At 36.2% G+C, this 23,506-nt stretch overlaps 1 protein-coding gene across 10 annotated transcripts in view; it reads right to left on the reverse strand.

Moving 5' to 3' along the window:
* The window catches only part of LOC139961430 (uncharacterized), a 91,617-nt gene that overhangs the window by 24,755 nt on the left and 43,356 nt on the right, over nt 1–23,506 (reverse strand). For 9 of the 10 annotated variants that reach the window (XM_071960647.1, XM_071960623.1, XM_071960633.1 and 6 more), the window contains 21 exons: nt 23,104–23,358; nt 19,881–20,144; nt 19,265–19,519; nt 18,581–18,844; nt 17,608–17,862; nt 16,936–17,199; nt 16,322–16,576; nt 15,651–15,914; nt 15,037–15,291; nt 14,353–14,616; nt 13,374–13,628; nt 9,771–10,034; nt 9,158–9,412; nt 8,429–8,692; nt 7,814–8,068; nt 7,085–7,348; nt 6,471–6,725; nt 5,742–6,005; nt 5,315–5,569; nt 4,829–5,086; nt 134–376 (listed from right to left, as the gene is read on the reverse strand). In XM_071960647.1, coding sequence (XP_071816748.1) covers nt 134–376; nt 4,829–5,086; nt 5,315–5,569; nt 5,742–6,005; nt 6,471–6,725; nt 7,085–7,348; nt 7,814–8,068; nt 8,429–8,692; nt 9,158–9,412; nt 9,771–10,034; nt 13,374–13,628; nt 14,353–14,616; nt 15,037–15,291; nt 15,651–15,914; nt 16,322–16,576; nt 16,936–17,199; nt 17,608–17,862; nt 18,581–18,844; nt 19,265–19,519; nt 19,881–20,144; nt 23,104–23,358 — 5,427 coding nt within the window. The remainder of the gene's footprint in view (nt 1–133; nt 377–4,828; nt 5,087–5,314; nt 5,570–5,741; nt 6,006–6,470; nt 6,726–7,084; nt 7,349–7,813; nt 8,069–8,428; nt 8,693–9,157; nt 9,413–9,770; nt 10,035–13,373; nt 13,629–14,352; nt 14,617–15,036; nt 15,292–15,650; nt 15,915–16,321; nt 16,577–16,935; nt 17,200–17,607; nt 17,863–18,580; nt 18,845–19,264; nt 19,520–19,880; nt 20,145–23,103; nt 23,359–23,506) is intronic. The other variant, XM_071960656.1, reaches the window with a different exon arrangement.

Below are 23,506 nucleotides of genomic sequence, written 5' to 3' on the forward strand. Positions count from 1 at the left end.
TGTTACAGATATATATGATGCTCTGACAAACCTGATCCACAATTTAAACCACAGGGGTGTATAAAGTATGTTATTAGAAAATAAGGTCCATCCCACAAGTATTATATACATAACAGACCTTACTATAACCTACCTTCAAGAACTGTAATGGTGAAAGTACAATCAAGCTGGTTAATACCATCAGAGTAAATATATTGCATGACAGTCTGTCCGATCGGGAAAAATGCCCCTGAGGGTAAAGTAGGACTGGACACAAGGACAAATGTTCCAGACCCCAGATCCAAAACAGGTTCCTGGTAGGTCACTATAGAACCCCCACTTCCAGTTAAGACTGTTTCAGTGATATCTGTTTGACATGAAACTATTTCTGATGGATCTGTTGGATGAAGATGACGGGAATTAAATAAGTAGATTTGTCTCTGTATTCATTACATAGGAGCATGCAATCTCATGGAAAGCTGCAGGCTTCCAAGAAATTGTAAGGAAACACATGAGTAGGCTTTAACCAACTGAAGGCTTTACTAATATATGTTAAAATGTAAATACCTAATTGAGGTATCTTCAAGTAGAGTTTTGGTGAAGTTTCTTACCCTCCATATTGCTCTGGACAATAATGAGTATAAAATTACATGAGGTTTGCTGGTTTGATAAAGTTTGACCATTTGTGACCATTTATTTTTACTTTCTTAGTAAAGGTTCTCACCTTCTGCATGACTTCTAGTAGATAATGAAGAGTATTAAATTATAAAAGAGCTCTTTACCAGTTGAATAAAAAATGAATAGAATAACTTGATATTCCTTCAACATTAATTATGATAAGTGACTGGAGAGTACCATGAAGAAGTGAAAATGTGATTACAGAATACAGATGACCACCAGCAATCATAAAAGAAGAAGGACTAATTAAATTAACTTACCAACTACTACAGTTATTGGACATTGGGCTATATAGCTCCATTGTTATCCGTACTTGTGCATTTCACTAAATATTGTGTTAAGTACTAAATACTTCAGGATTGTATAATAGAACATGATTGACTAATCCATAAACAATCTGGCTAATCCACATGCAACCCAACTAAATCCACATACTACCTGTCTGACCTATATGCAACCCAACTAAATCCATATACAACCTGTCTCATCCATATGTAACCCGACTAAATCCATATACAATCAGACTGACTAAATCCATATAGACAATCTGACTTACTCGTATGTAACCCAACTAAATCTATATACAATCTGGCTGACCAATATGCAACCCGACTAAATCCATATACAATCAGACTGACTAAATCCATATACAATCTGACTGACCAGTATGTAACCCAACTAAATCCATATAAAATGTGACTGACCCATATGCAACCCAACTAAATCTATATACAATCTGGCTGACCAATATGCAACCCGACTAAATCCATATACAATCAGACTGACTAAATCCATATACTATCTGACTGACCAGTATGTAACCCAACTAAATCCATATAAAATGTGACTGACCCATATGCAACCTGACGAAATCCATTTTATACAATCTGACTGACCAATATGCAACCCGACTAAATCCATATACAATCAGACTGACTAAATCCATATACTATCTGACTGACCAGTATGTAACCCAACTAAATCCATATAAAATGTGACTGACCCATATGCAACCCGACTAAATCCATTTTATACAATCTGACTGACCAATATGCAACCCGACTAAATCCATATACTATCTGACTGACTAAATCCATATACAATCTGACTGACCAATATGTAACCCAACTAAATCCATATAAAATCTGACTGACCCATATGCAACCCGACTAAATCCATTTTATACAATCTTACTGACCAATATGCAACCCGACTAAATCCATATACAATCAGACTGACTAAATCCATATACTATCTGACTGACCAGTATGTAACCCAACTAAATCCATATAAAATGTGACTGACCCATATGCAACCCGACTAAATCCATTTTATACAATCTGACTGACCAATATGCAACCCGACTAAATCCATATACTATCTGACTGACTAAATCCATATACAATCTGACTGACCAATATGTAACCCAACTAAATCCATATACAATCTGACTGACCCATATGCAACCCGACTAAATCCATTTTATACAATCTTACTGACCAATATGCAACCCGACTAAATCCATATACTATCTGACTGACTAAATCCATATACAATCTGACTGACCAGTATGTAACCCAACTAAATCCATATAAAATGTGACTGACCCATATGCAACCCGACTAAATCCATTTTATACAATCTGACTGACCAATATGCAACCCGACTAAATCCATATACTATCTGACTGACTAAATCCATATACAATCTGACTGACCAATATGTAACCCAACTAAATCCATATACAATCTGACTGACCCATATGCAACCCGACTAAATCCATTTTATACAATCTTACTGACCAATATGCAACCCGACTAAATCCATATACAATCAGACTGACTAAATCCATATACTATCTGACTGACCAATATGTAACCCAACTAAATCCATATACAATCTGACTGACCCATATGCAACCCGACTAAATCCATTTTATACAATCTTACTGACCAATATGCAACCCGACTAAATCCATATACTATCTGACTGACTAAATCCATATACAATCTGACTGACCAGTATGTAACCCAACTAAATCCATATAAAATGTGACTGACCCATATGCAACCCGACTAAATCCATTTTATACAATCTGACTGACCAATATGCAACCCGACTAAATCCATATACTATCTGACTGACTAAATCCATATACAATCTGACTGACCAATATGTAACCCAACTAAATCCATATACAATCTGACTGACCCATATGCAACCCGACTAAATCCATTTTATACAATCTTACTGACCAATATGCAACCCGACTAAATCCATATACAATCAGACTGACTAAATCCATATACTATCTGACTGACCAGTATGTAACCCAACTAAATCCATATAAAATCTGACTGACCCATATGCAACCCGACTAAATCCATTTTATACAATCTGACTGACCAATATGCAACCCGACTAAATCCATATACTATCTGACTGACTAAATCCATATACAATCTGACTGACCCATATGTAACCCAACTAAATCCATATACAATCTGACTGACCCATATGCAACCCGACTAAATCCATATACAATCAGACTGACTAAATCCATATACTATCTGACTGACCAGTATGTAACCCAACTAAATCCATATAAAATGTGACTGACCCATATGCAACCCGACTAAATCCATTTTATACAATCTTACTGACCAATATGCAACCTGACTAAATCCATATACTATCTGACTGACTAAATCCATATACAATCTGACTGACCAGTATGTAACCCAACTTAATCCATATACAATCTGACTGACCCATTTGCAACCCGACTAAATCCATTTTATACAATCTGACTGACCAATATGCAACCTGACTAAATCCATATACTATCTGACTGACTAAATCCATATACAATCTGACTGACCAGTATGTAACCCAACTAAATCCATATACAATCTGACTGACCCATATGCAACCCGACTAAATCCATTTTATACAATCTTACTGACCAATATGCAACCCGACTAAATCCATATACTATCTGACTGACTAAATCCATATACAATCTGACTGACCAGTATGTAACCCAACTTAATCCATATACAATCTGACTGACCCATATGCAACCCGACTAAATCCATTTTATACAATCTGACTGACCAATATGCAACCTGACTAAATCCATATACTATCTGACTGACTAAATCCATATACAATCTGACTGACCAGTATGTAACCCAACTAAATCCATATACAATCTGACTGACCCATATGCAACCCGACTAAATCCATTTTATACAATCTGACTGACTGTGAATTTCGTTTTGCCTTTTGTTTTTTTCCCTTTGCATAGGGAGTGGCACTAATTGTTAAGCCTTGCGAGGAAATTTCTAGGCCACTTCCTTTTATTTCTTGTGGTTTTTACATAAATGTTAGTAAATATTTACTGTTAAACCTGTATATTCAAGAGAGATAAATAAATTAAATGAAAATGAGTTCAAAGGCAGACCGGACTACCAGTCAACCAGCTTGTGACCAGTGCATCACTGGGTCCAAGGCACCAAAGGCATAGCCATTTAGAACTACAGATGGCAAGGATTTCCACGTTGGCTGTGAATGATGCTAGTTTCATCCGAGATACTACTGTATATGCAACGCTTGTCTAAAAGCCCCAGTGCCGCCAGATCACTAAACTGGTGGTTCAATGCTAACCTTTGAAAATGGTTATGAATCATATCATCAGTCTACCAATTGAAACTGTGTTGAATGACATAGCATATCTCATTTTGCATTACACTATAACATTTTGCATTTCACTGTAACACAATCTGACAAGACAGTTTGCCTTCAAAATATTTTGTTTTAAAGATTGTTGAAACCTGTTAACAAAGGATAACAAACAAACATAAACAACCTTTGATGTTGAAATGTATATTGGATGGTACTTATTTCTATTTATTATGAAATAATTTATAAAATGGCATATCAACATTCCATATCCATAAAGTTCATTGTATAAAGATGTTACTACTGAGTCTTCAGTAAAACATTGAAGAAAAGAACCTTCATCAGTGGTAGACTGCAATGAACCATCACATATGATCACAATATTTATTTTTAAGAGCTTGATGATGATCATGGCATCCTCTTCCTGTCTCACAGAAAGACAAACTCTTTGCTTATCATGATATGAAACACATTCCTGCTGACTCACCTGACACGAAGACATTGAATGTACACTGTGATTGAAGTTGACCACTGTCAGTGCAAGTACAGGTAACTGGACTCGAACCAATGTTAGAGAAGAACCCTCCAGATTGAGGAACACAAGCTGATTGGTCCAAAACTATGTTTCCATCTTCAATGTCTACACAAGTAGGGATATCCCAGGAAGCAAAATTGCCAACATTGTTTGCCAAGGAGACAACAGATACATCACCAGGACATGTTATGACAGGAGCATTGTTCTGTCCTAAAGGATCAATCAGAAAAGAACACTTGGAAATAAATGTGTTTCAAATAATTATAGTACAATCTTGGGAACTAGAAGTTGAACGTAACATTAAAACCTGACAAGACAGTTTGCCTTCAAAATATTTTTTTTTAAAGATTGTGTGAATGAAGATGGAATTAATCCAACTTAATCTACATTATTTAGTGTTGTTTGATTTAAGGGGCTACTGTTATATCAGTGACTCACCTGTTACAAATACTACAAAGGAACAAACACTTGGATTCTGGGCTGCATCTGTGAAGGTGTATGTAATAGTAGTTGGAACATTCACAGGGAAGTTATCTCCAACATTTCCCCCAGTTTGACTGACTGTAACAGTACTTCCAGAATTATCAGTTGCTGTAGGTTCTATCCAGACAACAGTTGCACTGGTCTGACCAAGAGGAGCAGTGACACTGATAACAGTTTCAGGGCAGTCAATGATAGTAGGAGGAGTAACATCTGAAAAGAAAAACATCAGGCATTTGATAAAGTAGTATATTTAACATTTCTATACATACTACATACAGAAATTTGAGAGTTCCGTTTTTGTATGTGATGGGAAAGGTTCTCTACACCAAAAGGGTGATTTCTTCATAATTATAAGTAAATTTACAAAGTCTGGATTATATACCTCTTACAACCACAGTAATCACACATGGAATTGCCATATTCCCTGCATCATCTTCAGCATTCACAGTAACAGTTGAGGATCCAATAGTAAAGAACTCTCCACTTTGAATACTGTAAGTGATTGTGGGTGTTGCTTGCGAGTTATCAGTGGCAATGATTGAAGGTAACACTACGACGGCACCATTACTGTTAGGGTCCGCATCTACTTCTACAGTGGGTGGAGGAGCACAGTTTATGAAAACTGGTGGTTCATTGTCTGTTGAAGCTGTGAGCAAAAACAAGTTGAAAGTGAACCCACAGCATGTCTTTTCAAGTAAGAATTAGATACAAAGGTAAGCGGTAATGATCATTCTGAAAACAATTCTGTTAATATGTAATACAATCTGAGGTTATTTTTCTAGAATAACAAGAACTTGTTATTTGTTAAAGCTGATCTTATTAGATCTTCATAAAATTACCTTTTTAATACTGTAGATCATTTTTAGTTGATATAGTTGACAAATTTTACTCTTATGTCAGTCAACTATTAAACCCATTGCTATGTTTATGTTATTAAAATCATACAATAGAATGTTATTCATAAAGCAGTACACAATATATGTTGAAACTATGATCAACTTTATTCTCATGAGTCAGTATTCTCACCACACAATTACATGCAATGTGCTTAATCCAAATTTGTGCTGACATAAAGAAAATCAATGTTGCTTATGGACCATCAGTTAATTACCTGTTACAAATACTATGAAGGAACAAACACTTGGATTCTGAGCTGCATCTGTGAAGGTGTATGTAATAGTAGTTGGAACATTCACAGGGAAGTTATCTCCAACATTTCCCCCAGTTTGACTGACTGTAACAGTACTTCCAGAATTATCAGTTGCTGTAGGTTCTGTCCAGACAACAGTTGCACTGGTCTGACCAAGAGGAGCAGAGACAATTACAGCATTTTCAGGGCAGTCAACGATAGTCGGAGGAGTAACATCTGAAAAGAAAACAATAGGCATTTGATAAAGTAGTATATTTAACATTTCTATACATACAACATACAGAAATTTGAGAGTTAAGCCAGACATGGAAGAAATTTGTTGGTTTTATTCTAGGCATTTAGTGGCAAATTGAGTGGGCTTCCAGACGGGTTTACAACAAATTAAATCACATTGTTTGTGTCCATGCTGAAATCTCACAGAAGTTGTATTTAAATTTGGTTTAATTATTTTAAATAACTTTATTTTCAATTTATTATTACTGTACATTTATTTTTTGTGATGGGAAAGGTTCTCTACACCAAAAGGGTAATTTCTTCATAATTATAAGTAAATTTACAAAGTCTAGATTATATACCTCTTACAACCACAGTAATCACACATGGAATTGCCATATTCCCTGCATCATCTTCAGCATTCACAGCAACAGTTGAGGATCCAATAGTAAAGAACTCTCCACTTTGAATACTGTAAGTGATTGTGGGCGTTGCTTGCGAGTTATCAGTGGCAATGATTGAAGGTAACACTACGACGGCACCATTACTGTTAGGGTCCGCATCTACTGTCACAGTTGGTGGAGGAGCACAGTTTATGAAAACTGGTGGTTCATTGTCTGTTGAAGCTGTGAGCAAAAACAAGTTGAAAGTGAACCCACAGCATGTCTTTTCAAGTAAGAATCAGATACAAAGGTAAGCAGTAATGATCATTCTGAAAACAATTCTGTTAATATGTAATACAATCTGAGGTTATTTTTCTAGAATAACAAGAACTTGTTATTTGTTAAAGCTGATCTTATTAGATCTTCATAAAATTACCCTTTTAATACTGTAGATCTTTTTTAGTTGATATAGTTGACAAATTTTACTCTTATGTCAGTCAACTATTAAACCCATTGCTATGTTTATGTTACTAAGATCATACAATAGAATGTTATTCATAAAGCAGTACACAATATATGTTGAAACTATGATCAACTTTATTCTCATGAGTCAGTATTCTCACCACACAATTACATGCAATGTGCTTAATCCAAATTTGTGCTGACATAAAGAAAATCAATGTTGCTTATGGACCATCAGTTAATTACCTGTTACAAATACTATGAAGGAACAAACACTTGGATTCTGAGCTGCATCTGTGAAGGTGTATGTAATAGTAGTTGGAACATTCACAGGGAAGTTATCTCCAACATTTCCCCCAGTTTGACTGACTGTAACAGTACTTCCAGAATTATCAGTTGCTGTAGGTTCTGTCCAGACAACAGTTGCACTGGTCTGACCAAGAGGAGCAGAGACAATTACAGCATTTTCAGGGCAGTCAACGATAGTCGGAGGAGTAACATCTGAAAAGAAAACAATAGGCATTTGATAAAGTAGTATATTTAACATTTCTATACATACAACATACAGAAATTTGAGAGTTAAGTCAGACATGGAAGAAATTTGTTGGTTTTATTCTAGGCATTTAGTGGCAAATTGAGTGGGCTTCCAGACAGGTTTACAACAAATTAAATCACATTGTTTGTGTCCATGCTGAAATCTCACAGAAACTGTATTTAAATTTGGTTTAATTATTTTAAATAACTTTATTTTCAATTTATTATTACTGTACATTTATTTTTTGTGATGGGAAAGGTTCTCTACACCAAAAGGGTAATTTCTTCATAATTATAAGTAAATTTACAAAGTCTGGATTTATATACCTCTTACAACCACAGTAATCACACATGGAATTGCCATATTCCCTGCATCATCTTCAGCATTCACAGCAACAGTTGAGGATCCAATAGTAAAGAACTCTCCACTTTGAATACTGTAAGTGATTGTGGGCGTTGCTTGCGAGTTATCAGTGGCAATGATTGAAGGTAACACTACGACGGCACCATTACTGTTAGGGTCGGCATCTACTTCTACAGTGGGTGGAGGAGCACAGTTTATGAAAACTGGTGGTTCATTGTCTGTTGAAGCTGTGAGCAAAAACAAGTTGAAAGTGAACCCACAGCATGTCTTTTCAAGTAAGAATCAGATACAAAGGTAAGCAGTAATGATCATTCTGAAAACAATTCTGTTAATATGTAATACAATCTGAGGTTATTTTTCTAGAATAACAAGAACTTGTTATTTGTTAAAGCTGATCTTATTAGATCTTCATAAAATTACCCTTTTAATACTGTAGATCTTTTTTAGTTGATATAGTTGACAAATTTTACTCTTATGTCAGTCAACTATTAAACCCATTGCTATGTTTATGTTATTAAGATCATACAATAACATGTTATTCATAAAGCAGTACACAATATATGTTGAAACTATGATCAACTTTATTCTCATGAGTCAGTATTCTCACCACACAATTACATGCAATGTGCTTAATCCAAATTTGTGCTGACATAAAGAAAATCAATGTTGCTTATGGACCATCAGTTAATTACCTGTTACAAATACTATGAAGGAACAAACACTTGGATTCTGAGCTGCATCTGTGAAGGTGTATGTAATAGTAGTTGGAACATTCACAGGGAAGTTATCTCCAACATTTCCCCCAGTTTGACTGACTGTAACAGTACTTCCAGAATTATCAGTTGCTGTAGGTTCTGTCCAGACAACAGTTGCACTGGTCTGACCAAGAGGAGCAGAGACAATTACAGCATTTTCAGGGCAGTCAACGATAGTCGGAGGAGTAACATCTGAAAAGAAACAATAGGCATTTGATAAAGTAGTATATTTAACATTTCCATACATACTACATACAGAAATTTGAGAGTTAAGTCAGACATGGAAGAAATTTGTTGGTTTCATTCTAGGCATTTAGTGGCAAATTGAGTGGGCTTCCAGACAGGTTTACAACAAATTAAATAACATTGTTTGTGTCCATGCTGAAATCTCACAGAAGTTGTATTTAAATTTGGTTTAATTATATTAAATAACTTTATTTTCAATTTATTATTACTGTACAATTATTTTTTGTGATGGGAAAGGTTCTCTACACCAAAAGGGTAATTTCTTCATAATTATAAGTAAATTTACAAAGTCTGGATTATATACCTCTTACAACCACAGTAATCACACATGGAATTGCCATATTCCCTGCATCATCTTCAGCATTCACAGCAACAGTTGAGGATCCAATAGTAAAGAACTCTCCACTTTGAATACTGTAAGTGATTGTGGGCGTTGCTTGCGAGTTATCAGTGGCAATGATTGAAGGTAACACTACGACGGCACCATTACTGTTAGGGTCGGCATCTACTTCTACAGTGGGTGGAGGAGCACAGTTTATGAAAACTGGTGGTTCATTGTCTGTTGAAGCTGTGAACAAAAACAAGTTGAAAGTGAACCCACAGCATGTCATTTTAAGAAAAGGAGACACCATCAAAAATATCGTTATTGGTCTATCTGATAGATAGAACTGTCATTAACAACTTCTCCAAACAGCTAAGAAAACTCATTCTATTTAGCATCACTTCATAGATTTAATTTTTCTTCACACAAAGGATCAAGATTTGGTCAAGTCTAAATCCAACATCATATAGACACATGTGCTCAATTTTCTAAGCTTTTTTTATTTATAACAAAGGTACTTTCTGTAATGGAGTCTGCAAAAGCTAACCCTAAAATACTGAACCCTCAAACATGACATACTAGTGTCACTGGTCTCATTGTCAACTCTGTTAATATTTCATCTTCCAAACAAAAAAAGTCAAATGTTTTGGATCCATTGGGTCCTATGCAGGCGCATATCTGGGGGGGGCATTGATGGCGCACGTCCCCCTGGTAAAAAAAGGGGGAAAAAAGGGAAAAAAGAGGGGGAAAAAAAGAGGAGGAGGAGAGGAATGAAGGGAAAAGATAAAGAAGAAAGATATAAAAAGGAGAAAGGAGGGAGTAGAAGAAAAATGCCAAGACATCAGGAAGAGAAAGAGGTCTTATCTCTGGATCAAGTTACCAGATCACATTCGAACATGCTATAAACTTTCTACTTTCTACTTTCAAAAGTCTACTTTAGACCCATTTTTTCACTTGTTCTTTTGTAAATTAATTTACTTCTTTGTAAAGCACTTTGAGCAGTAACTTTTGTTTACTGATTTGGCGCTATATAAGTCTCATTTATTATTATTAACAGTGACATCATTACAGCACTGATCCCTATAATATACACAGGGTAGCCAGTGACGGATCAAGTATTACGGAAGGGGCGTGCGCCTCACCCTACCCCTTACACCGACAACTCCATTTTGACATTTCCATTTTTCCTCTCTCACTAATGTATATATATACTATATATGGTCTATCGTAACGCGTGTGTGTATGGACGCCTTAAACAATTGTGCTATGAAACCAACTGTGGCTGGTCTCGAACTCGACCGAGTTGTCGGGGAAAATGGCGCATTTCGGTATTAGACCTGGATCTATATGCGAACTGCACTAGATTGTTACCCCAAATCTAGTACCGTAACTCATACAAGCTTGCCCAACTCATTCGCCATTTCGGTATTAACACTGCAAATGATTGTATGTAATTGTCATGCGATGTAATAACCAATGAATGCCTTAATGATTGTTCACATTAACATGTTGAACGAGCGCTGAGCGTGCGAAAAAATTTGGTTTTATGATTCGGGCAAGTCGTAATAGCCCCCCAAAGGAAATTGGGCTCCTACGCTTATGTCTACACACATAGACAGTTTTGGAGGATGATCATCCTGGAACACCATTTTCATGCCGACTGATATGATGTGATATCTGCTGTTTGCTTTAAAAATTTGAATGATTCAAATGAGACTGAAATAAATATATTTTATCTGTTTATTGTGCAATGCCCCACATTCTTTTCATTTCAAAAGACGCACATTTTCAAGTTCATTACACACTAAAGGCTTCAATTCTCTATCTGCCTTCAGTTTAGGGAAGATCTTGGGTTTCCTCCCTAGATACCACTAGATAATGCTACATATCCATACAGTACAGTGTCCTTATTCTTGGGATTTTTTTGGGGCCTGATCTTGGGAAATTGCAAAATCGGGAGTGGTCACACTCCATGTAGGTCAGTGCAAAACTTCTAGACGTCACTAATACACATCCCAATCACTTGTTATCGATTGTACAATTGCGCTCGTTCAACATGTTAATGTGCATATCATACAGGCATTCATTGGTTATTACATCGCATGGCAATTACATACAATTGTTTGCGGTGTTATTACCGAAATGGCGAATTAGTCGGGCAAGCTTAAAACTTCATTTTAATTACAAAGGAGAGATTTTTTTAAACTATTGATTTCCTTTTTAGCTATATCATTGCAATTTATTTTTTCTTTTAGTAGGTGCCCGAAAAACTTCTCAGCATATTGCCCGAATTTTCACAAAAATATTTGGAGGCTGTAGCCTCCCCCTGCCAAAAATATTTGGCGGGGGGGGGGGGGCTGCAGCCTCCTCCCCTACCTCCTACGCCTATGTGTGTAGTGTTTAGGAATATCTGGTATTTTTTCATTTCCTTCAATGAAGTTTTATAGTAGCCGTTATAAGCGGTTTTAATATTTGTACACCAATTAATTCACTGTGTCTAAATTTTTCGAAAATTCCCTGACCATCATTCTTCATCAAACTTCCCTCTACTCGTACAATTTTGACCGGTCTGTTAGGGGTTTGAAGGAGGTTTTTCTATATTGATTGTCCATAGATGAAATTTTGTGCAACATTATGGGTATGGTTTGAAGTAAATTTATTCACGAGAAATATTTTCAAATTCTGAACAAATAATGGGCTTAAAACCTTGCAAAGTGGGGCTGACGGGTATTGTGGGCCGCGACGTAGATTCACCTACAAAAGCAATGATCCACAGGAGATGTGATGAGGTCGAACATGATGTGTGACTGGTGACAATCTTCAAAAAGGTTATGGATGAAAAAACAAATATGGGGAAATACTTGGTTCTCAGGCAAAAGTGTACATCTGGTTGGTCATTTTCGAGCCTGAGAAGTGCCATTTCCGGTTTTCTGGGGAATTATCAGACCAGAAATTTTCTTGAACGCTCTGCGCCAACTGATGGTGGCGCTCCGCTTAGATAGTAATTTGCGCCCCCCCTGGTTAGAAAATCCTGGATACGCGCCTGCTATGACATCATAGATGCAGCTCCCAGAAGCAATTTTTGACAAAGGATATCTCTCAAGTGGAAAAATATGTTGCTAAGCTCTTTAGATAGAGGGGGGGGGGGGTTGAAGGGTCAGATGATCTTCATAAATATATTTATCATTTAAGGTCAAAGATTTGAATAAGGTTTGATTCTCCTTCAAAATGATAAGTTATACACTTATGCCTGTTTCTAGAATATTCTGCTGTCAAATACAAGGAACCAGGATTCTGATTTCCAGAAATGCATAGAGATCGGTCAGTGTATATCTAATCTTTCACACTTTCGCAAGTCTGTCAATACTACTGATTAAGATCACTCCTTTTGTTCTTAGCTTATTAATTTTAACTGAAAGGCTGTATCAATTTTAAGTTATATATAAGTATTTGACGTTAATATGTAAACCAGGCTGAGTTTTTCAATTGCTACTTTTTTCACCAATTTATAACATTAAACCATAGACTCTAGCTCAAACTTGCAGTGATTAACAGAAAATAAAAATACTATGATCAGTTACTCACCTGTAACCAGAACTATGAAGGAACAAACACTTGGATTCTGAGCTGCATCTGTGAAGGTGTATGTAATAGTAGTTGGAACATTCACAGGGAAGTTATCTCCAACATTTCCCCCAGTTTGACTGACTGTAACAGTACTTCCAGAATTATCAGTTGCTGTAGGTTCTGTCCAGACAACAGTTGCACTGGTCTGACCAAGAGGAGCAGTGACAGTTACAGAATTTTCAGGGCAGTCAATGATAGAAGGAGGAGTAACATCTGAAAAGAAAAACATCAGGCATTTGATAAAGTAGTATATTTAACATTTCTATACATACTTCATACAGAAATTTGAAAGTTTAGTCAGACATGGAAGACATATTTTGGTTTTATTCTAGGCATTTAGTGGCAAATTGAGTGGGCTTCCAGACAGGTTTACAACAAATTAAACATGCTGAAATCTTACAGAAATTTTATTTAAATTTGCTTAATTTACTTTTTACTTTTTTCTCCACACCTTTCTGTCATTGTCCTTCTCCAGTTTATTCCCTACCCCCTTCCCTTAATCCTCTCTTTGTCCCTCCAATGTTTATCTCCTACCTCTCCTCTTCCCCTGTTGGTTTCTTTCTTCTTTCCTTCCCTTGTCTACTAATCCCTTTACATCCATCTCTTTGTGTTCACCATGCTCATTAACCTGTCTGTATTCTGTGCGTGTTTTTGTCCTTTCTGTTACTGTTACTTGTCATTTACCCTTTGAAGAAGATCCTGCTAGGATCGAAACGTCAGGCCAACTTACTTTACACATTCTCCTACACAGGCTCTCTAGTGGTAAAGCAGTTTGCTAACAGTTTTATTTTATTTTTTATTTACTTTTAAATTTAACTTTATTTTCAATTTATTATTATTACTGTACAATTTTTGTATGTGATGGGAAAGGTTCTCAAAACCAAAAGGGTGATTTCTTCATAATTATAAGTAAATTTACAAAGTCTGGATTATATACCTCTTACAACCACAGTAATCACACATGGAATTGCCATATTCCCTGCATCATCTTCAGCATTCACAGCAACAGTTGAGGATCCAATAGTAAAGAACTCTCCACTTTGAATACTGTAAGTGATTGTGGGCGTTGCTTGTGAGTTATCAGTGGCAAAGATTGAAGGTAAGACTACATTGGCACCATTACTGCTAGGGTCAGCATCTACTGTAACAGTGGGTGGAGGAGCACAGTTTATGAAAACTGGTGGTTCATTGTCTGTTGAAGCTGTGAACAAAAACAAGTTGAAAGTGAACCCGTAGGCAGTAATGATCATTTCTAAAACATTTCTGTTAATATGTAATACAATCGAAGGTTGTTTTTCCAGAATGTTATTTGTTAAAGCTGAACTTACAAGATCTTCATAAAATTACCCTTTTAATACTGTAGATCTTTTTTAGTTAATAGAGTTGACAAATTTTACTCTTATATCAGTCAACTATTAAACCCATTGCTATGTTTATGTTATTAAGATCATACAATAGAATGTTATTCATAAAGCAGTACACAATCAATGTTGAAACTATATGATCAACTTTATTCTCATGAGTCAGTATTCTCACCACACAATTACATGCAATGTGCTTAATCCAAATTTGTGCTGACATAAAGAAAATCAATGTTCCTTATGGACCATCAGTTAATTACCTGTTACAAATACTATGAAGGAACAAACACTTGGATTCTGAGCTGCATCTGTGAAGGTGTATGTAATAGTAGTTGGAACATTCACAGGGAAGTTATCTCCAACATTTCCCCCAGTTTGACTGACTGTAACAGTACTTCCAGAATTATCAGTTGCTGTAGGTTCTGTCCAGACAACAGTTGCACTGGTCTGACCAAGAGGAGCAGAGACAATTACAGCATTTTCAGGGCAGTCAATGATAGACGGAGGAGTAACATCTGAAAAGAAAACAATAGGCATTTGATAAAGTAGTATATTTAACATTTCTATACATACAACATACAGAAATTTGAGAGTTAAGTCAGACATGGAAGAAATTTGTTGGTTTTATTCTAGGCATTTAGTGGCAAATTGAGTGGGCTTCCAGACGGGTTTACAACAAATTAAATCACATTGTTTGTGTCCATGCTGAAATCTCACAGAAATTTTATTTAAATTTGGTTTAATTATATTAAATAACTTTATTTTCAATTTATTATTACTGTACAATTATTGTATGTGATGGGAAAGGTTCTCTACACCAAAAGGGTGATTTCTTCATAATTATAAGTAAATTTACAATGTCTGGATTATATACCTCTTACAACCACAGTAATCACACATGGAATTGCCATATTCCCTGCATCATCTTCAGCATTCACAGCAACAGTTGAGGATCCAATAGTAAAGAACTCTCCACTTTGAATACTGTAAGTGATTGTTGGCGTTGCTTGCGAGTTATCAGTGGCAATGATTGTAGGTAAGACTACGATGGCACCATTACTGTTAGGGTCAGCATCTACTGTCACAGTGGGTGGAGGTGCACAGTTTGTGAAAACTGGTGGTTCATTGTCTGTTGAAGCTGTGAGCAAAAACAAGTTGAAAGTGAACCCGTAGGCAGTAATGATCATTTCTAAAACATTTCTGTTAATATCCGAAGGTTGTTTTTCCAGAAAGGTATTTGTTAAAGCAGAACTTATAAGATCTTCATAAAATTACCCTTTTAATACTGTAGATCTTTTTAGTTGATACAGTTGACAAATTTTACTCTTATGCCAGTCAACTATTAAACCCATTGCTATGTGTATGGTACTTGGATCATACAATAAAATGTTATTCATAAGGCAGTACACAATCAATGTTGAAACTATGATCAACTTTATTCTCATGAGTCAGTATTCTCACCACACAATTATATTCTATGTGCTTAATCCAAATTTGTGCTGACATAAAGAAAATCAATGTTCCTTATGGACCATCAGTAATTACCTGTTACAAATACTATGAAGGAACAAACACTTGGATTCTGAGCTGCATCTGTGAAGGTGTATGTAATAGTAGTTGGAACATTCACAGGGAAGTTATCTCCAACATTTCCCCCAGTTTGACTGACTGTAACAGTACTTCCAGAATTATCAGTTGCTGTAGGTTCTGTCCAGACAACAGTTGCACTGGTCTGACCAAGAGGAGCAGAGACAATTACAGCATTTTCAGGGCAGTCAATGATAGACGGAGGAGTAACATCTGAAAAGGAAACAATAGGCATTTGATAAAGTAGTATATTTAACATTTCTATACATACAACATACAGAAATTTGAGAGTTAAGTCAGACATGGAAGAAATTTGTTGGTTTTATTCTAGGCATTTAGTGGCAAATTGAGTGGGCTTCCAGACGGGTTTACAACAAATTAAATCACATTGTTTGTGTCCATGCTGAAATCTCACAGAAATTTTATTTAAATTTGGTTTAATTATATTAAATAACTTTATTTTCAATTTATTATTACTGTACAATTATTGTATGTGATGGGAAAGGTTCTCTACACCAAAAGGGTGATTTCTTCATAATTATAAGTAAATTTACAAAGTCTGGATTATATACCTCTTACAACCACAGTAATCACACATGGAATTGCCATATTCCCTGCATCATCTTCAGCATTCACAGCAACAGTTGAGGATCCAATAGTAAAGAACTCTCCACTTTGAATACTGTAAGTGATTGTTGGCGTTGCTTGCGAGTTATCAGTGGCAATGATTGTAGGTAAGACTACGATGGCACCATTACTGTTAGGGTCAGCATCTACTGTCACAGTGGGTGGAGGTGCACAGTTTGTGAAAACTGGTGGTTCATTGTCTGTTGAAGCTGTGAGCAAAAACAAGTTGAAAGTGAACCCGTAGGCAGTAATGATCATTTCTAAAACATTTCTGTTAATATCCGAAGGTTGTTTTTCCAGAAAGGTATTTGTTAAAGCAGAACTTATAAGATCTTCATAAAATTACCCTTTTAATACTGTAGATCTTTTTAGTTGATACAGTTGACAAATTTTACTCTTACGCCAGTCAACTATTAAACCCATTGCTATGTGTATGGTACTTGGATCATACAATAAAATGTTATTCATAAGGCAGTACACAATCAATGTTGAAACTATGATCAACTTTATTCTCATGAGTCAGTATTCTCACCACACAATTACATGCAATGTGCTTAATCCAAATTTGTGCTGACATAATGAAAATCAATGTTCCCTATGGACCATCAGTTAATTACCTGTTACAAATACTATGAAGGAACAAACACTTGGATTCTGAGCTGCATCTGTGAAGGTGTATGTAATAGTAGTTGGAACATTCACAGGGAAGTTATCTCCAACATTTCCCCCAGTTTGACTGACTGTAACAGTACTTCCAGAATTATCAGTTGCTGTAGGTTCTGTCCAGACAACAGTTGCACTGGTCTGACCAAGAGGAGCAGTGACAGTTACAGAATTTTCAGGGCAGTCAATGATAGTAGGAGGAGTAACATCTGAAAAGAAAAACATCAGGCATTTGATAAAGTAGTATATTTAACATTTCTATACATACTACATACAGAAATTTGAGAGTTTAGTCAGACATGGAAGAAATTTGTTGGTTTCATTCTAGGCATTTAGTGGCAAATTGAGTGGGCTTCCAGACAGGTTTACAACAAATTAAACATGCTGAAATCTTACAGAAATTTTATTTAAATTTGTTTAATTTACTTTTTCCTTTTTTCTCCACACCTTTCTGTCATTGTCCTTCTCCAGTTTATTCCCTACCCCCTTCCCTTAATCCTCTCTTTGTCCCTCCAATGTTTATCTCCTACCTCTCCTCTTCCCCTGTTGGTTTCTTTCTTCTTTCCTTCCCTTGTCTACTAATCCCTTTACATCCATCTCTTTGTGTTCACCATGCTCATTAACCTGTCTGTATTCTGTGCGTGTTTTTGTCCTTTCTGTTACTGTTACTTGTCATTTACCCTTTGAAGAAGATCCTGCTAGGATCGAAACGTCAGGCCAACTTACTTTACACATTCTCCTACACAGGCTCTCTAGTGGTAAAGCAGTTTGCTAACAGTTTTACTTTATTTTTTATTTACTTTTAAATTTAATTTTATTTTCAATTTATTATTATTACTGTACAGTTTTTGTATGTGAAAGGTTCTCCAAACCAAAGGGGTGATTTCTTCATAATTATAAGTAAATTCAAAGTCTGGATTTATATACCTCTTACAACCACAGTAATCACACATGGAATTGCAGTATTCCCTGCAGCATCTTCAGCATTCACAGCAACAGTTGAGGATCCAATAGTAAAGAACTCTCCACTTTGAATACTGTAAGTGATTGTGGGCGTTGCTTGCGAGTTATCAGTGGCAAAGATTGAAGGTAAGACTACATTGGCACCATTACTGTTAGGGTCAGCATCTACTGTCACAGTGGGTGGAGGAGCACAGTTTATGAAAACTGGTGGTTCATTGTCTGTTGAAGCTGTGAACAAAAACAAGTTGAAAGTGAACCCGTAGGCAGTAATGATCATTTCTAAAACATTTCTGTTAATATGTAATACAATCGAAGGTTGTTTTTCCAGAATGTTATTTGTTAAAGCTGAACTTACAAGATCTTCATAAAATTACCCTTTTAATACTGTAGATCTTTTTTAGTTAATAGAGTTGACAAATTTTACTCTTATGTCAGTCAACTATTAAACCCATTGCTATGTTTATGTTATTAAGATCATACAATAGAATGTTATTCATAAAGCAGTACACAATCAATGTTGAAACTATATGATCAACTTTATTCTCATGAGTCAGTATTCTCACCACACAATTACATGCAATGTGCTTAATCCAAATTTGTGCTGACATAAAGAAAATCAATGTTCCTTATGGACCATCAGTTAATTACCTGTTACAAATACTATGAAGGAACAAACACTTGGATTCTGAGCTGCATCTGTGAAGGTGTATGTAATAGTAGTTGGAACATTCACAGGGAAGTTATCTCCAACATTTCCCCCAGTTTGACTGACTGTAACAGTACTTCCAGAATTATCAGTTGCTGTAGGTTCTGTCCAGACAACAGTTGCACTGGTCTGACCAAGAGGAGCAGAAACAATTACAGCATTTTCAGGGCAGTCAACGATAGTCGGAGGAGTAACATCTGAAAAGAAACAATAGGCATTTGATAAAGTAGTATATTTAACATTTCCATACATACTACATACAGAAATTTGAGAGTTAAGTCAGACATGGAAGAAATTTGTTGGTTTCATTCTAGGCATTTAGTGGCAAATTGAGTGGGCTTCCAGACAGGTTTACAACAAATTAAATAACATTGTTTGTGTCCATGCTGAAATCTCACAGAAATTTTATTTAAATTTGGTTTAATTATTTTAAATAACTTTATTTTCAATTTATTATTATTACTGTACAATTATTGTATGTGATGGGAAAGGTTCTCTAAACCAAAAGGGTGATTTCTTCATAATTATAAGTAAATTTACAAAGTCTGGATTATTTACCTCTTACAACCACAGTAATCACACATGGAATTGCAATATTCCCTGCAGCGTCTTCAGCATTCACAGCAACAGTTGAGGATCCAATAGTAAAGAACTCTCCACTTTGAATACTGTAAGTGATTGTAGGCGTTGCTTGTGAGTTATCAGTGGCAAAGATTGAAGGTAAGACTACGACGGCACCATTATTGTTAGGGTCCGCATCTACTGTCACAGTGGGTGGAGGAGCACAGTTTATGAAAACTGGTGGTTCATTGTCTGTTGAAGCTGTGAACAAAAACAAGTTGAAAGTGAACCCACAGCATGTCATTTTAAGAAAAGGAGACACCATCAAAAATATCGTTATTGGTCTATCTGATAGATAGAACTGTCATTAACAACTTCTCCAAACAGCTAAGAAAACTCATTCTATTTAGCATCACTTCATAGATTAAATTTTTCTTCACACAAAGGATCAAGATTTGGTCAAGTCTAAATCCAACATCATATAGACACATGTGCTCAATTTTCTAAGCTTTTTTTATTTATAACAAAGGTACTTTCTGTAATGGAGTCTGCAAAAGCTAACCCTAAAATACTGAACCCTCAAACATGACATATGGTGGCATTGGTCTCATTGTCAACTCTGTTAATATTTCATCTTCCAAACAAAAAAAGTCAAATGTTTTGGATCCATTGGGTCCTATGCAGGCGCATATCCGGGGGGGGGGGCATTGGTGGCACACGCCCCCCTGGTAAAAAAAAGCAGGAAAAAAAAGGGAAAAAAGAGGGGAAAAAAGAGGAGGAGGAGAGGAATGAAGGGAAAAGATAAAGAAGAAAGATATAAAAAGGAGAAAGGAGGGAGTAGAAGAAAAATGCCAAGATATCAGGAAGAGAAAGAGGAACAGTGACATCATTACAGCAATGATCCCTATAATAAACACAGGGTAGCCAGTGACGGATCAAGTATTACAGAAGGGGCGTGCGCCTCACCTTACCCCTTACACCAACAACTCCATTTTGACATTTCCATTTTTCCTCTCTCACTAATGTATATATATACTATATATGGTCTATCGTAACGCGTGTGTGTATGGACACCTAAACAATTGTGTTATGAAACCAACTGTGGCTGGTCTCGAACTCGACCGAGTCGTCGGGGAAAATGGCGCATTTCGGTATTAGACCTGGATCTATATGCAAACTGCACTAGATTGTTACCCCAAATCTAGTACCGTAACTCATACAAGCTTGCCCAACTCATTCGCCATTTCGGTAATAACACTGCAAATGATTGTATGTAATTGTCATGCGATGTAATAACCAATGAATGCCTATATGATACGCACATTAACATGTTGAACGAGCGCTGAGCGTGTGAAAAAATTTGGTTATATGATTCGGGCAAGTCGTAATAGCCCCCCCAAGGAAATTGGGCTCCACCGCTTATGACTACACACATAGACAATTTGGAGGATGATCATCCTGGAATGCCATTTTCATGCCCACTGATATGATGTGATATCTGATGTTTGCTTTAAAACTTTGAATGATTCAAATGAGACTGAAAGAAATATATTTTATCTGTTTATTGTGCAATGCCCCACATTCTTTTCATTTCAAAAGACACATATTTTCAAGTTCATTACACACTAAAGGCTTCAATTCTCTATCTGCCTTCAGTTTAGGGAAGATCTTGGGTTTCCTCCCTAGTTACCACTAGATAATGCTAGATATCCATACACTACAGTGTCCTTAGGATTTCTTGGGATTTCTCGGGGCCTGATCTTGGGAAATTGCAAAATCGGGAGTGGTCACACTCCATGTAGGTCAGTGCACGACTTCTAGACGTCACTAATACACATCCCAATCACTTGTTATCGATTGTACAATTGCGCTCGTTCAACATGTTAATGTGCATATCATACAGGCATTCATCGGTTATAACATCGCATGAAAATTACATACAATCGTTTGCCGTGTTATTACCGAAATGGCGAATTAGTAGGGCAAGCTTAAAACTTCATTTTAATTACAAAGGAGAGATTCTTTTTAACAATTGATTTCCTTTTTAGCTATATCATTGCAATGTATTTTTTCTTTTAGTAGGTGCCCGAAAACTTCTCAGCATATTGCCCGAATATTCACAAAAATATTTGGGGGGCTTCAGCCTCCTCCCCTACCTCCTACGCCTATGTGTGTAGTGTTTCGGAATATCTGGTATTTTTTCATTTCCTTCAATGAAGTTTTATAGTAGCCGTTATAAGCAGTTTTAATATTTGTACCCCAATTAATTCACTGTGTCTGAATTTTTGAAAATCCCCTGACCAACATTCTTCATCAAACTTCCCTCTGCTCGTAAAATTTTGACCGGTCTGTTAGGGGTTTGAAGGAGGTTTTTCTATATAGATTGTCCATAGATGAAATTTTGTGCAACATTATGCAACATTATAGGTATGTTTTGAAGTAAATTTATTCACGAGAAATATTTTCAAATTCTGAACAAATAATGGGCTTAAAACCTTGCAAAGTGGGGCTGACGGGTATTGTGGGCCGCGACGTAGATTCACCTACAAAAGCAATGATCCACAGGAGATGCGATGAGGTCGAACATGATGTGTGACTGGTGACAATCTTCAAAAAGGTTATGGATGAAAAAACAAATATGGGGAAATACTTGGTTCTCAGGCAAAAGTGTACATCTGGTTGGTCATTTTCGAGCCTGAGAAGTGCCATTTCCGGTTATCTGGGGGGTTCTCAGACCAGAAATTTTCTTGAACGCTCCGCGCCAACTGATGGTGGCGCTCCACTTAGATAATAATTTGCGCCCCCCTGGTTAGAAAATCCTGGATTCACGCCTGCTATGACATCATAGATGCAGCTCCCAGAAGCAATTTTTGACAAAGGATATCTCTCAAGTGGAAAAATATGTTGCTAAGCTCTTTAGATAAAGGGGGGGGAGGGGGTTGAAGGGTCGGATGATCTTCAAAAATATTTCTATCATTTAAGGTTGAAGATTTGAATAAGGTTTGATTCTCCTTTAAAATGATAGTTTTTTATTTTTTTATTTTAACTGAAAGGCTGTATCAACTTTAATTTATTTATAAATATTTGATGTTAATACGTAAGCCAGGCTGAGTTTTTCCATTGCTACTTTTTTCACCAATTTATAACATTAAACCATAGACTCTAGCTCAAACTTGCAGTGATTAACAGAAAAATAAAAATACTATGATCAGTTACTCACCTGTAACCAGAACTACAAAGGAACAAACACTTGGATTCTCGGCTGCATCTGTGAAGGTGTATGTAATAGTAGTTGGAACATTCACAGGGAAGTTATCTCCAACATTTCCCCCAGTTTGACTGACTGTAACAGTACTTCCAGAATTATCAGTTGCTGTAGGTTCTGTCCAGACAACAGTTGCACTGGTCTGACCAAGAGGAGCAGTCTCAGTTACAGAATTTTCAGGGCAGTCAGTGATAATAGGAGGAGTAACATCTGGAAAGAAAAAACATCAGGCATTTGAGTATATTTAACATTTCTATACATACAACATACAGAAATTTGAGAGTTAAGCCAGACATGGAAGAAATTTGTTGGTTTTATTCTAGGCCTTTAGTGGCAAATTGAGTTGGCTTCCAGACAG

Source organism: Apostichopus japonicus, chromosome 3 (genome assembly GCF_037975245.1).
Source record: "Apostichopus japonicus isolate 1M-3 chromosome 3, ASM3797524v1, whole genome shotgun sequence".
NCBI lineage: Eukaryota > Metazoa > Echinodermata > Holothuroidea > Aspidochirotida > Stichopodidae > Apostichopus > Apostichopus japonicus.